Genomic DNA, 15,941 nt, shown 5'->3' with positions numbered 1-15,941 from the left:
CTTGCCTTGCCTTTTCAACTCCTACCAGGTTTCTCTGCTTCCCAACTTCTTATCCAAATGGTATTTCTATCCTACTTACTGAAACTTGTTCAAAAGGCAAGGCCAAGCTCTTATAAACACAATACTGTTTGATTTTTTTCTACTACATATTCTAATCACCAATTTATGCAGTTTTAGTTACCTATCTTTATGAGAACTACAGGAATAAATGAAACCATGTTTTGGAATATATGTGTATAAATATATCCCTTAATTATAATCAGCAGTGATTATTTATCCTTGTATGGGAACTTGATTTGAAAGCACAATACACAGTTGCTGATCTATACATGACTGCATATAGCTTTGTTTAATTGCTGACTGAGGTATTGATTAAAAATACCAGTGGGTGTGCTTATTTTTGGAAGGGGGTAATATGATTCTAGGCAATGGGTATTTTAAAAATTACATGTTCATTTTTGGGACAAAATTTAATTTGCCCTCTAGCTGTAAAAAATCCCCACCAAGATATTTCTTCTAATTATTTCCATTGAATAAATTGCTGCTTTTAACCCAATTAGAATGGCTGAACATTTTCACAAAGTTTTCTGCAGACTGTCTATCGTGTGACAAACTAGGAATAGCAAATACACATTTTCACCACTATTTACCACTTTTCTAACTCCTTCAAGATATTATATCATATACTTTAATAGCAATTTGCAAGGCAAACACTACCACTCTCAATTTACAGATGAGGAGACTTAGGCTCAGGGAGACTAAATAACTTGTTCACACCATGCATTCTGGGAAGTGATGAGACCCAAATGCAAACTCCCAAAGCTGACATTATTGACTCTGCTTTATATTATTTTCCTAAAAAAACTCTTTGAGATGGAGACCACATAACACTTTTGGAAATTCCTTTGTTTTGTTGTCACTTAGAGCTATCAATGTACTTTCTCAGATGATCTGAAAACTTTACTTTTTACATTTTGACAATTTGGACATTAGATATAGGGCATTGCTATCGGATAGCAAAGCAGACCAAAAGTGTAGTGTGATCAAAATAGGAATGTATGTTTCAAACATGATATTGTGATAAATTTTTGTTTATTTGTTATTCTTTTTTAAAAATGTTTACCTTTAAGGCAGTTGTGGGGATCAAATGAGAACAAACACATAAAATGTCCTTTATAAACTGAGGTTTTCATACTGACTTTCATGTGAGTTGGTTTTTAAATTATGAAAAAATATTGATAGTTTCTTTGAAAGTGCAGAGCTATAGAAAATGTGATAAAGAATCTTATACTGAAATGCATCCATATGTATTCACAATACTTTGTTTTCTGTCATTGTTACAGTACTGGTCATGGGGAATGCCTCCTTGACAAACCAAATGGAAGAGTATACGATCTGTCTTCACAACTTCCTGGATCAGTGTATGATGTAAATAAGCAATGTGAACTTATGTTTGGTCCTGGATCACAAGTGTGTCCCTATTTGGTAAGAAAAATTATGTCCTTTTGTTTGAAAACTACCACAAAGTTGTAGTTTGACTACATTTCGAGATGTACATTTATTCTCTTGGACAGACAGTGTGCTGAATACATCTTAAAAATTTTTAAGGATTAGAAAAATTTAGTGTTTGTCAGGAAAAGGTTTAAAAAAGTATCCCCCGTCAGAAAACAAGAGTCACAGAGAGGTTACTGAAAATTAAAAGCATTCAAATAGTTATTTTCAAATGATGTTGTTTTGTGGGTGGGAGAAGAAAATATAAGTGTTTTGATAATGAATTGTATTAAAGGCCCCAGGAATCTCAGAGACTACATTTTAATTTATACAGATTTGAATCCAAAGGAATGAAATTTGGCTCTTGTTGTTTAGTTTTCATTAAACCATTACTCTATAATTTATTTTGAGGATTTTTCACAGGTTAGATGCTTTAAATTTCCACCGAAATAGCTGAGTTAACATTTTTACTGAATCTATAACCAAGATTTTACCTTATCTTGAGGGTAAATTAAATTTAGGATTTAGTTTGAATAAACGTCACTACTTTGGTGAATCCATGCTTTTCTTTTCCAAGCAGAATACTCATTCCATTTTCTTCATTCCTGTATAAAACTTTGCCAAATTGCTTACTATACTACTCGACTGTGAGGATCATTGGACCAGGAATCCAGCCTTATTCATTCATTTAAATATCCCCAGGGTGCTGTTCAGGGTCTGCCACATAATAGGCACCAGAAAATCAATGCTTACTGCATGTTGCATGAATGAATAAATGAATGTGTGAAGGAATGTATGAATAAATGAATGAATGAAAGTTACTTAACAGTGAGCACAGGGACATACAAAGCATATTCCGTACAGTGAATAATATTCCTAAAATCTTAAATTTATAAGCTTTTAAACGTCTACTTTGGAGGGGGGAAGATTTACCTTAATTTTTTGTTGTAAAAGATACATTTCTTTCCTACCTGACTTAGGTACTGAATGAACTTTGAATTTAAATTTAGAAACAGAAAGGGATTATCTTGGGTATAGCTCCTGTGAGCCTCTGTGAATTTTCTTATCTTGTGAAAACTTCAGAACGCTTTGTTCAAAAGTTGAAAGTATGCATTATATTCACAAAATAGGAAACCAGTATACATTATACAATATTTCTATGCACATTATTCATACATTCCACTGTTGGATCAAAAGGGACTTTTGGAAACTCCTTGTGAATGACATTTAACAACAAAAAGTCCTTTAGAAAAATGTCTTGCAAAGAGAGAAAAATGTCTCACATAATTTTGAATACTTCTACTCCAAGACATCTCTTCCATTGTTCAGTGTTTGATGATAATCCAAAAGTTTTTAAAAATGAAATCTTGCCATTTTATGTGTTTAGAGGAAAATCGATGACTCGGACTGACTTAGCAAATATTTTTTTACTGATTATTTCCCGCTCTGACCATGAAACCAGGAAGTACCTAGGATCAGCTTATAAACCAATGCATGGTACTGAATTGATTCCGTGGTTACAGTGTTATTTTCACTCTTGCTTGCCTGCCTTTTCTTACTCTGCAGAAACAATGCAGGCGTCTCTGGTGCACGAGTGCAGAAGGAGTTCACAAGGGCTGTCGCACTCAACACATGCCACTGGCAGATGGAACAAACTGTGGTCCTGGGATGGTAGGTTTTCTCGAAGGGTGAGTCTTGTATCAAGAGATTATCCAAGGATGCGATTGCTCTGTGTTTCAGCATTCTTCCTTTTCGCTGTCAACTTTTGTTCTGCTAGTTGAATTAATGTTTTTGCCCTATTTGTTTGATGTAGTATGTTGTCAAGTGAATTAAAATTTTAATTTTACTCTTCTTTTCAAGATCTAGCAGATGGATATCATAGTTACCTAATAACATGGATATTTAGTTATCTAAGCATATTATAGTCTTGTTATTAAAAATGAGTCTAGCCATAGATATTACAGCAAATCCCCCAAATTCAAGGATGTTACCATTGTATATGTTTTATCCTAAAAATTCAGATAAGTATAATTGAAAGTTTTAAGTGGCTTCTTCAGATTTTTATTGGTGTTAATGTTTTAAATACATTGTACTGCAAGATAAACTGCCTACCATACTACATCTTTGCCATTCTAGCATCAGTCATGAACTTACCTAATCTGCCAACATGATGTCAAGTGATAGGGTTCACCAAGATAATGAAATGTGGTATATTACATTGATTGATTTGCGGATATTGAACGATTGAATCCTTGGGATAAATCCACTTGATCATGGTGTATGATCCTTTTAATGTATTGTCGAATTCAGTTTGCTAATATTTTGTTGAAGATTTTTGCATCTATGTTCATCAGTGATACTGGTCTGTAATTTTCTTTTTTTTGTGATATCTTTGTCTGGTTTTGGTATCAATGTGATGCTGGCCTTGTAGAATGAATTCAGAAACATTCCTTCCTCTGTAATTTTTTGGAATAGTGTGAGAAGAATAAGTGTTAACTCTTCTCTAAATGTTTGGTAGAATTCACTTGTGAAGCCCTTTGGCCCTGGACTTTCATTAGTTGGGAGTTTTTTAAATTACTGATTCAGTTTCATTACTAGTAAACTTCATGTACTGGTGTTTTTATATTTTCTTTTTCTTCCTGGGATTTAGTCTTGAGAGATTGTATATTTCTAGGAATTTGTCCATTTCTTCTAGGTTGTCCATTTTATTGGCATATAATCATTTATAGTAATTTCTTAGGATCTTTTGTGTTTCTGTGGTGTCAGTTGTAACTTCTCCTATTTCATTTCTGATTTTATTGATTTTAGCCCTTTCTCTGTTTTTTCTTGATGGGTCTGAATAAATCAATTTTGTTTGTCTTTTCAAAGAACCAGCTCTTAGTCTCATTGATCTTTTCTATTATTTTTTGTAACTATTTTATTAATTTCTTCTCTGGCCTTTATGATTTCTTTCCTTCTACTAACATTGAATTTTGTTTGTTCTTTTTACCCTAGTTCCTTTAGGTATAAGGTTAAGTTGTTTACTTGAGATTTTTCTTGTTTCATGAGGTAGGATTGTGTCGTTACAAATGTTCCCCTTAGAACTGCATTTGCTACGTTCCATAGATTTTGGATTGTTGTGTTTTTATTTTCATTTGTCTCTAGGTATTTTTTATTTCTTCAGTGACCCATTGGTTGTTTAGTAGCATGTTGTTTAGCCTCCACATGTTTGTGTATTTTACAATATTTTTCTTGTAGTTGATTTCAGGTCTCATAGGATTGTGGTCAGAAAAGATGCTTGATATGATTTCAGTCATCTTGGTCTTGTTGGTTGCCAGGTTCTGCCTTGTGCGGAGGCTGCTGGCCACTTGTGGGTATGGCTGGGTCCTGGTGTGGCTGGCTGCATGGTTAGGAGAGGCTTGGTCCTGGTGCTAGCTCACTGGTGGGTGGGGCTGGATCCCAGGACAGCTGGCTGTGGGGCCATGGTGCTTCCCAGGGATGGTGTCTGTGGGGTCCAGGGAATCCAGGCACTCATACCTGCCCATTAGTGGGTAAATCTGGTCCCAGGGCTAGTGGTGGCCCATGGTGGGTGGAGCTGGGTTCTGGGCTCTCTAACTGTGGGGCCTGGGGGTCCTAGAGCTGGTCAGTTTGCTGGTAGGTGGGCTATGGCCCAGGAAGTCCTAGGGCTAGTGCTGGTCCATTGGTGTGCTGAATCTGGTCCAGGACCATGGCTGCAGGGCCCTGTTCATCCCAGAGTCCATGTAGGCCAGCAGGTGGCAGGGCCAGGGCCCAGGGGGTACCAGGGCTGATTCCTGCCCCCTGGTGGGTGGAGCTTTGTCTGATGGCCGGCTGCAAGTCTCTGGGGATCTAGGGGCTGGGCTTTCCAGGACTGGTGCCAGCAGGCTGGTGAGTGGGGCCAGGTCCTGATGCTAATAAGCTAATAAGGAGGATTAAAAATGGTGCTTGCCAGTACCAGTGTTCTTGTAGGATGAGCTCCCTAAAATGTCTTCTGCCAGAGTCTCTGTTTCCAGGGTGAGTCCCAGTTGCTTTCTCCCTCTCTGGGAGGTTCTCCAAGATCAGCAAGTGGGTCTGACCCAGGCTTCTTTCAAATTCCTGCTTCTTCCCTGGGTCTTGGAGCATGTGAGATTTTTTGTGTGCCTTTTTAAGAGTGAAGTCTCTGTTTCCTACAGCCCTCTGGCTCTCCTGCAAGTAAGTCTTGCTGGCCTTCAAAGCCAGACATTGTGGGGCTCATCTGCCCAGTGTAGGACTCCCAGTCCAGGGAGCCTGATGTGGGTTTTGGACCTCTGGGTCCTTGGGGAGAACCTCTGCAATTGTAATTATCCTCTCGATAATTGTGGGTTGCCTACCCAGGGGTGTGGGTCTTAACTATACTATGTTCTCTCCTACCCATCTCGTTGTGGTTCCTTCTTTATATCTGTAGTTATAGATCTTTTCTGCTAGACTTCAGGTCATTCTCATTGATAGTTGCTCTGTAAATAGTTGCAATTTTTGTGTGCCCATGGGAGGAGATGAGCTCAGGGTCTACCATCTTTGCCCCATCTCCTGTGTGTTCTTGATTTTAAGTAAATGAAACTATACAGTATAGTCTGTCAGGAGCAAGTGGGTCAGGCTGCTTTTTCTCAACATCATGTTTTGGAGTTTCATTCAAATTGTTGTGTGCATCAGTACTTCATTCCTTTATGTTGAAGTTTAATTCAGCTGCACCATAATTTGTTTACCATTTTCCTGTTGATGGATATTTGGGTCATTACCAGTTTTTGGCTTTTATGAATAAAGCTGCTGTGAGCATCCTTGTATAAGTCCTCTTGTGGACATATATTGCATTTCTCTTGAGTAAATACCTAGAGTAGGATTCCTGGGTCATAGGGTAGGTGTGTGTTTAACTTCATAAGAAAGTACCAAACAATTTTCCAAAGTATGTGAACCATTTTAGACCTACCAAGCAATGTAAATATGAAAGTTTGAGTCGCTTTGCATTCCTTGCCAATTTTTGATAGTGTTAGCCTTAACAAAACTTTAGCCGTTCTAGATGGGTGCAAAATAGAATTTCATTGTAATTTTAACTTGCCTTATCCTGATTATCATCAATTTTGAGCATCTTTTCATTTGCTTATTAGCCACTTAAATATTCCCCCGGTGATACGGTATGGAGGGCATGGGTTTTCTGGAATTCAGGTAAATATGATGAGATACTGAAACCTACTATAAAGCCCATGTAGATTAAAGGTAGAGGTGGCATTTGGGATAAAATGTGGATCATGATAGGTATAAATTCCCTTTTTAAAAAAATCAATTAAAAACAGTGAGCCCCTATGCATTAGCCATTTTCAGTATTAAATGGACCTGTTATTAAAGGAAAATTTAAACAAATATCCTATAATTTGGCCTTAACACTCTCCTCTAGTTCCTTTATCTTATGACTATCTTATGTGTGAGATATCTGTTAAATGCTTTTGGCAGTAAATCTATTTGCATGAAGACATGCTGAACCCATCTGATGATGAGTTAATTTTACTATATGGTGAATAGTATAACATTCTTTTTCATGCTTTGATCTCTCAGAAATACATAAATAAATAAGGAACATGCAAGGAATCTTTAAATGTTTCTGGAAGATGCCCACAAAATTTATATGCACATAGTATATTCTATTCTGAGAGTTTGTTTTTGTTCACTTTTATAATGGCTTTCTCATATTGAATGATTTGTTCCAATGGAGGGCACAAAGCATTTTTTTCTGCTAATAATCTTGGTTATAGGATTAATTCATTCAACAAAAATGTATCAAGGACCTACTACATGTCAGATACTATTCTAGGCACTCAGGATACATCAGTGAACAAAAGAGAAAAGATCCTTGTCCCCCCTGGAGCTTGTATTCTAGTGAAGACTGGAGTATTACGAACAATATAATAGTACCATGAATGAGAGAAATAGTGCAGAGGAAAGATTGAAGTTGTGTGGTAGGAGAGGGCAGATTGCATTTTAAACTATGGTGGTCAAGGTCGATCTTATGGGAAGTTGCCTAATGAGCTGTATTTTTGTTTTTTGTTTTTTTTTTAAAGGGACTTCATTTTATTTTATTTATTTATTATTTTTGCAGTACGCGGGCCTCTCACTGTTGTGGCCTCTCCCGTTGTGGAGCACAGGCTCCAGACGCGCAGGCCCAGCGGCCATGGCTCACTGGCCCAGCCGCTCCGCGGCATGTGGGATCCTCCCGGACCAGGGCACGAACCCGTGTCCCCTGCATCGGCAGGCAGACTCTCAACCACTGCGCCACCAGGGAAGCCCATGAGTTGTTTTAAAGGAAGTGAGGGAGTTAGCTTTGAGGACATCCCAGGGGAGTGAGCTCCAGGAAAAGGGAATGGCCAAACTCCTAAGTCTGGAGTACTGCTGGAGTATTCAAGGAAGAGCAAGGAAGGCATTTTGGCTGGAGTGGAGTGAAGAGAGAGAGAGAGAGATGTATGGGAAGTTACTGGAAGAACTTGCAGGCCATTGTGAGAATGTTGTATAACTCAAAGTGAGATAATTGAAGGATTTGAGCAGAGGAGTCACCTAATTTGACTTAATTTTTAAACTAATTTAAAAAAGGATCATGACCATTCTGACAAATGTTGAGGCTAAACTGTAAGGGCCAAGAGTAGAAACGGAGGAGATGTACTCAGGGAGCTGTTGAAATAATGGAGATGAGAGATGCAGGTGGCTGAAACCAGGTGATGATTAAAACTCAACTTTGTGTATGGTTTTGAAGGAACTAGAGCATTTGCTAATGTGTTAGATATGGAATGTTAGAGGAAGAAGAGATAAGATGACTAGGTTTTTAGCTGATCAAATGAGTCAACTCAGCAGATTTTGAGGGGCCAAGGCAAGAGTTCAGTGTTGATGCGCTATAGTTAAAGTGGCTATTAGACATTCAAATGAAGATGAGGAAGCAGCTGTCTATGGAGTCTGGAGTTCAGGAGAGAGATCTGGACTGAGAATGACTGTCAATAAAGAAGAATAAAGGACTACAATCTGAGCCTCGGGACATTAAGAGGTCAAAAAGAAGAAGAAATAGCAAAAGAAACTGCAAAAGAGAAATCATTAAAGAGAAAAGAAAACCAAGAGTGTGCCAAGCCCTGGAAACCAAGAGAAGAAAAAAATGTATCAAAGAAGAAGAATGATCAGCTGTGTCACATACTGTGTCACATAAGTCAGTGAAGACAGAGACTGAGAACTGGCCATTCATCATAGTGTCCTGGAGGCCATTGGTGATGTACACATGAGCAGGTTCATGGACGGTGGAATGATGAGAGAGAATAGACAGAGAGAGTTAGACAATAAACGTAGACAACTCTTTCAAGGAAAAACAGGTCAATAACTGGTGAAGAAAACGAGATCTAAGAAAAGTTCGTTGTTGTTGTTGTTAAAGTGGGAGAAACAAGAGTATGTTTGGAAGTTAAAGAGCATGAGTGGAGTCTTCTCAAACTATCTCTCATAAAGGACCAGTCTTCTCTTTTAAACAGTCCTGGTCATTTATAAACATACTCTTGCACAAAATGATAAAAATGAATGAAAAAAGACATTCAAAGTGTAAGCCAGTTTTTTTCTGTGGAAAACAAAATGGTGGTTCTTCAAAAAGATTAAAAATAGAAATAGATGACCCAACACAAACAATTCTGGGTATATATCCAAAAGAATTGAAAACACGGTCTCTGAGAGATATTCACACACCCGTATTCAGAGTTGCATTATTCACAATAGCCAAGAGATGGGAGCAACACAAGTGTCCATCAGCGGATGAATGGATAACGAAAATGTGATATATACCTACAATGCAGTATTATTCAGTCTTCAAAGGAAGGAAGTTCTGACACATGCTACAACATGGATTAACCTTGAGGACATTATGCTAAGTGAAATAAGCCCATCCTAGAAAGACAAATACTGTGTGATTTCAATTATGTGAGATATACAGAGCAGTCACATTCATAGAAACAGAGTAGAAGGGTGGTTGCCAGTGTCTGGGAGGAGGGGAGGATGGGGAGTTACTGTTTAACGGGTCCAGAGTTTCAGTTTGGAGAAGAGTTCTGTTTATAGATGGCGATGGTTGCGCACCAATGTGAATGTTCTTTATCCCACTGAACTGTACACTTGAAAATGGTTGAGAGTAAATTTTGTTATGTGTACTTTACCACAGTTAAAAATAGAACAAATATAAGCTAATTTTAAAATTATTAACTTTAATAAACGAAATTACTCTGTCAAAATCTTCTGAAAGTTTCTGAACACTTACTCTCAACTTCTGTATACCTCTTCTCCCTACTGACAGTGACTAGTTCAAAGACTGGCATCCGTGCATGGACCGTGTTTTGATTAGCTTTCATGTAGTAGTGCCTGGAGCAGTGATGATGTAGGAGAGATGGGAGAATTGCTGGAGTGGTGTTTGGAGTAGCGAGAAGAGATGAGATGAGGGGCACAGTGGAGGGATCGACTTTGGATTTTTCATGTGTACTAATTGGCAGGAAGGTTGAGTACTGGGCACAGACGCTTTTGGGTGGGTAGAAGGGATGGTGGGAGATTTGGGGCAGATTCTTTTGTACATTTCTACTTTCTTGATGAAAGCAAGGAACGAAGTGGTCTTTGAGACTTTGAATGAGATAGAGCCGAAAGTTAGCTTAAGGCATGGGAGAGTGATAGATATCTTTGCATAAAAATAGAAGCATGGACAAATACCACGTTAACAAATATTTGTTTGCTTCTTTTTCAAAAATATTTTTCATTATACTATTTAAGTTTTCCCCATATGTGTAGGTCTTCCCTCTCCAATGAGACTATAGATCTCATAGGCAAGGTAAATTTCCTATTCATTTTTGCATTCTGTCGATCTTTTTACAGTTACTCAGTAGATACTCAGGAAATATTCACAAAGTGGTGTCACGTGTAATCTCATTTCTGAATTGATAACATTTTGCTTAAAATTGTATACCTTTTTTTCTACTGATCTCTGTGCTATTGTTATTATTACTATGATGTCCTAATGAGATAATGCATGAATCATTTCTTTTTGTTTTATTTTTGTAGCATTGCCACCATGGGCTATGTGTAAACAAAGAAATGGACACACGTCCTGTAGATGGCGATTGGGGACCGTGGGGACCTTACAGTTCTTGTTCAAGAACATGTGGAGGTGGAATCAAAAGCACAACCAGGCTCTGTAATCGGCCCGAGTATGTCCTTTTTATGTCACTGTAAATTAAGATTATCTCAAGGCACCAGAAAGTAAACATCAATTTCATTCACTTCTAAAACTGGAGGTCAGTCTGTAAGTTTCTGAGATTCAGAAAACTTCTGGAGTACTTTAAGCCATGTTACTTTATATCTTGGTAGATTCCGACCTTGAACAAAAAAGTAAATTAAAATAGTCTTGAGAATTTGAATCAAGACCAAGCCATTTTCTTTCTTTTTTGATTTGGTGTAAATTTGACAAATAGCTGTCAATAATGATGATAGTAATATAATGGCAGTTTTACTTTTACTGTGCTTCTATTGAAAGATCCTGGCCCCTTTCGACTATGTTTTGGCTTTCCTGGATAAAATATGTAGTTTTTTTTACCGTATTTTTACTGTTTGGTATAATCTGTCATGTCATATTTTCTTTCTCTTCTTTTCATGTTATAGATGCTTCAGTGTCTTTAGTTTGAATAAGAACTGAAGCATAGGTCCTGCTCACCAAACTATTTAAAAGAACTTAGGGATTCCATAAAAATTTAAAAATAATGTTTCTGTTGTTATATGTTATATACATGAAGACTTTTTAATGCAGAAATGTGACATACTTTGAATAAAATCCGACTTAGTTTATTTGAATTTTTGAAAAGTTAATTACGCTGAAAGTCTTCATATTAAGAGAAAAACACTGACAAAAGAGTTTTTATGTTCCAGCATAAGTTGATATAGCGATAGATGGCTATAGATTGATACCATGAAACTCTTTGAACTGAGTGATAAGTAGGATATACACGACAAAGAGGCATATATACTTCTTTTAAAATTTAACATGTTATCATCTTCCTTTCTGATCATCTTTGGCTCACTCTATGTGTCCCGCCACCTCCAAAATGAAGAAACCCTTTTTTGAGGTTTTAAAACAAATCCCCATCATGACTTAGCTCCTTGTTAGTTACTCTGGTCGTGAATAAGACATCATTTCGGCCCTCCAGGCCACAGTGTCCATGTTAAAATGTATTTTCTACAGTTCATTAACCACAGAATTGCTTCACAACCACGTTACATACTTCTGTTAAAAAAGGAAAGTGAGGGCTTCCCTGGTGGCGCAGTGGTTGGGAGTCCGCCTGCCGATGCAGGGGACACGGGTTCGTTCCCAAAAAAAAAAAAAAAAAAAAAAAGGAAAGTGTGAGTGGGACATCAGTGGTTTTCCAGATCCTGGAAAGGAATGGAAGAGTTTTAGAAGTAAATGGCAGAAATAATCTTGTACTGATGTGCTTTACAATGTAATGAATTTGACTAGGCCAAGAAACGGAGGAAAGTACTGTGTGGGCCGCAGGATGAAATTTCGATCATGTAACACTGATTCATGTCCAAAAGGCAAGCAGGACTTTCGTGAGAAGCAGTGCTCTGATTTTGATGGTAAACATTTCAACATCCATGGTCTGTCCCCTAATGTGAGGTGGCTTCCAAAGTATAGTGGGAGTAAGTAATTAGAATTTTTTTTAATGTAAAAATTTTTGAGACATAGGAACACATAGCTGTGTTATCGTACACCCAGAATTTGATTTTTTCTTACAGTTGCCATGAAAGATCGTTGTAAACTGTATTGTCGGGTGGCTGGAACCACTAACTTCTACCAGTTGAAGGACAGGGTTGCCGATGGTACTCCTTGTGGAACTGAAACAAATGACATCTGTGTTCAAGGTCTGTGTCGGGTAAGTAAACTTACTGCATTTAAAATGACTTTCAGAATACTATTTTCCTTCTATAACTCTAACCAAATATTGCTTCTATGACTTCAGATACGTTCTTGTGAATTCAGTGCAGCAATCCTTGGTTGCTACCGGGCTGCCTATTACTAGGCCATTCTCCGTCATTAGGAGTGACTCATGAAGCAGTAAGATCAGTTTGCTGATTTTGTTTTGCCTATGGCACTTAAAATCAAGATGAAAGATGAGGTCAGCTTCCTAAAAAGATAGAACGTATTAGGACCCAAGGGTTTTAAAGTCCTTTTGCTACTTCGAACATGACCCTTCTGTGGTGACATTTTTCCCCTCAGTGTTAGAAGCAGTGATATCCTCCCTCCCTCTCTCCATTCTCTTACTTCTTACAGACATTCAGCAAACTTTTACCGAATACCTGCTAGATGTCACATACCGTTCTAGTCACCAAGATGAAAGAATGAAACAGAGCACCTACCGCCAATGTGGACACAGATTTGTGGGGGAGATAGGCACACACACAAGTAGAATGCAGTGCTATGGGCTCATCTGCAAGGTGGCATGGGGACGATGTAGGAGGAGTGTCTTGTTCTGTGGGGAAGTGGGTAAAGGATTTGGGGAATGCTCTTGGAGGGTGTGAGTCTGGAGCTAATTATCAGGGTAAGTAGGTTTAGAAAGGTGAAGAAGTAAGGGGCCAGGGTTGGAGGTAGCTACCAGCTGATGGTTGTTATATGAAATTTTTTCCTGAAGTCCTTGAAAATACAAGGATTTAGAGTTAAGCAAGAGATGTGATTCGATTTGCATGTCAGAATCTTCAGAATGTACTGGATTGTCAGGAAATGGAGTTAGGTAGGCCATTAAGCAGGATTCTAGGTGAGAGCAGATGAGCCCCTGAATCAAAGCATGCAAATTGCAGATGGTGATCTTAAAAACGGATGGTGAGTTTGAGAACTAGGATAGTGAATGCTGTCTAAAGAATACAAATGTCATCTTGTGAACTCATTCCTTTCATTAAGTGGAACTTAATAGGACCAATTTCTTCTCCCTATAACCAAACATCTATTACCAGTTACCTAGGTGAGAAAGGCCTCGCACCCAAAGGGCTAATGAGATGTTCAGAGAAACTTAAATTACACTTTGGGAATAGATTAAATACTAGAAAAAGTGTACTTGGTGGCCTTAAAAACTTGTTTTATTTAAATTAACAGCAGAAAGCCAGATACCATGAAAAAATATGACAAGTATCTGAACATAAAGATGCATGTTACTTTCAGAAACTATCTGGATGAAATTTTCATTTTGGAAATATTTGCCTTGTGAGTAAAAAGTCATGAGGCTTATGAATTTTTCTTACTTTCCTGATCACTAAATTTAAAGGAATATTCCAAAGAACTAAACGTTACTGCAATGTATGCAGAGGACACCATCTGTGTGGAGAAGAGCTGCACTTGTTCTTTCAAAGCCCTAGAACAAACCATGTATACTTTCACCTTTATTTATTTATTCATTCTTTTTCATAATCACTGTTTATTATGCTAGGTATTAATTTTAAAGAAGTAAATTGTTTCTTTCAAACGTGCTCATTTAATTCCCAGAGTTCTAAGGTCATGAGTGAAAAAAGTGAATCATGAAAGACATCTTTTTGGAGTTATTGTAATGTGTTACTTTTTGTCCCTTTTGAATTACGTGACTTTAAAGAGTGATTTTCAAATGACGGATGTGGGAATCACTGTCAGTGTTTGTTACAATCTGGATTCCTAGGTTTTTACCTCCAAGGATTTTAATTCAGAAAGTCTGGGAATCTGTCTTTTTAAATCCCACGCCATGTGATTTTGATGCAGGAAGTATGTGGATGACCCTTTAAAAAACATTGCTTTTTCAACCATGTGAACAGATATGTGAAAATACTGGTGTACAAACAAGATCAGTATTCTGAAAAAACCCTGTGTATTGAATCTCCTATTAATTGAAAGAATATTTTTGAAAAGAACTTTGTTTATAAAGCACCATGCTTTTCATTAGTCCTTTTTATGACGTTCATTGTAATTATTGTATTTTGAAGCAAGCTGGCTGTGATCACGTATTAAATTCCAAGGCCAGGAGAGACAGATGTGGAGTGTGTGGTGGGGATAACTCCTCATGCAGGACAATGGCAGGTGCCTTCAACAGTGCCCATTATGGTGAGCTGTGCAGTTCTTTCTAATTTTCTCTTTGGGTATAATAATGGAGTATATAATGAAGGAATAATAGTAATGGCTCGTTATTGTTTTGTCTATTCTATACCTTAGTTCATAATGATTAATTAAATCTTATACCAGATGTATCATTGAATTAATGATTACATTAATTAATGAATGAATAACCTGCTTTAAGACAAATCTGATGCTTAAAAATTTGTTAGGTGTATTTATTAGAGTAAATGTGGTGCAGCTTGACAATGGTGTGTGAATAGTCCCCCAGTTAAAGAAATGTTTTTACTGCTCTTCCTGTAATTTGTATTGTATTTATATTTATAATTTTTCCAGGAAATTCGCTTTCAATTATTTTTAATCATTTGAACCACATTTTTTTGTGCGTGACCTGGCCTATCTGTGTTTCATATTGATGATGTATTGAAACTGATTGAAGGTGAAGGATGAAACCATTAACTTCAGTGCTAATCTGGAATTAGTGTTACATTTGATTTTTCAAGAAGTATCTGGATTACAGATATAATTGATGTTTGGCCACGGTTTCATTTTTCTTCAAAATTATTATGAGAACACAATATGTCAGACATTTTCCATTAAATTTTCTGAGAAAACGTTTTTTCTTTTTATGGTAATAAAAAGCAGCCTTTTAAAACTTTCCTTGCAAAATAAAAATGTATTTTTTATTACAGCTTTATTGTTCAGCTTTAAATTGTATTCACATATGTTTGAACATAGTTGTTTTAAGTTAGTAAGAATTCAGTTAAAGCAGTATAATTTAAAACACAATTTATATTTTTATCTATATGAAAAGCATAGTATATTTCATACTCTGGTCGTGCTTATGAATCTGAGTTACTAGATAATTTGACATTATTTTTCTAGTTATTATGATTCATTATTTCACGGGAGCCGTAAATATTTGATCCCCTTTTGTAACCAATGGCACACATTTATCAAAGTCTGGTCTGTATTTACTGAAAAACTTTTTTTTTTCTGTGTAAAACCACATGCACCAAATTATGATCATATGTTTAACCTTGACAAAATTGTACTATGACTTAATCAGTTTGCAAACGGAAAAAGATCTTAAACTCTTGTGCAGGGTTTGAAAAGCGTTTGTCACATTACTGCCCCCTGGTGGTAGCCTTCATTTTGTCACATTTGCAATGCCTAGAAACGCTTTCTTGAAAAAATAGCAAAGACATAAAATAGTGGAGCTGGTAGGGATATTTTATAGTGAAAAAATCATGAGTCAAAATTATTTTTGTAGGCTTATAACCTACACCCAATATGCATATAGTGTATACAGAATCATCAGATCATTTAT

The 15,941-nt window shown here is 37.0% G+C and overlaps 1 protein-coding gene across 1 annotated transcript in view; it reads left to right on the top strand.

Annotated features, from left to right (window-relative positions):
- Positions 1-15,941, top strand: part of ADAMTS20 (ADAM metallopeptidase with thrombospondin type 1 motif 20) — a 194,035-nt gene that overhangs the window by 87,844 nt on the left and 90,250 nt on the right. The window contains exons 10-15 of the mRNA XM_024740424.1: positions 1,344-1,485; positions 3,058-3,162; positions 10,555-10,700; positions 12,002-12,183; positions 12,280-12,416; positions 14,485-14,602. Coding sequence (XP_024596192.1) covers positions 1,344-1,485; positions 3,058-3,162; positions 10,555-10,700; positions 12,002-12,183; positions 12,280-12,416; positions 14,485-14,602 — 830 coding nt within the window. The remainder of the gene's footprint in view (positions 1-1,343; positions 1,486-3,057; positions 3,163-10,554; positions 10,701-12,001; positions 12,184-12,279; positions 12,417-14,484; positions 14,603-15,941) is intronic.

Source organism: Neophocaena asiaeorientalis, unplaced genomic scaffold (assembly GCF_003031525.2).
Source record: "Neophocaena asiaeorientalis asiaeorientalis breed wild unplaced genomic scaffold, Neophocaena_asiaeorientalis_V1.1 scaffold340, whole genome shotgun sequence".
NCBI classification, from domain to species: Eukaryota; Metazoa; Chordata; class Mammalia; order Artiodactyla; family Phocoenidae; genus Neophocaena; species Neophocaena asiaeorientalis.
Note: the sequence above shows the minus strand (reverse complement) of the source record. Positions and strands in the feature narration are given on the sequence as shown.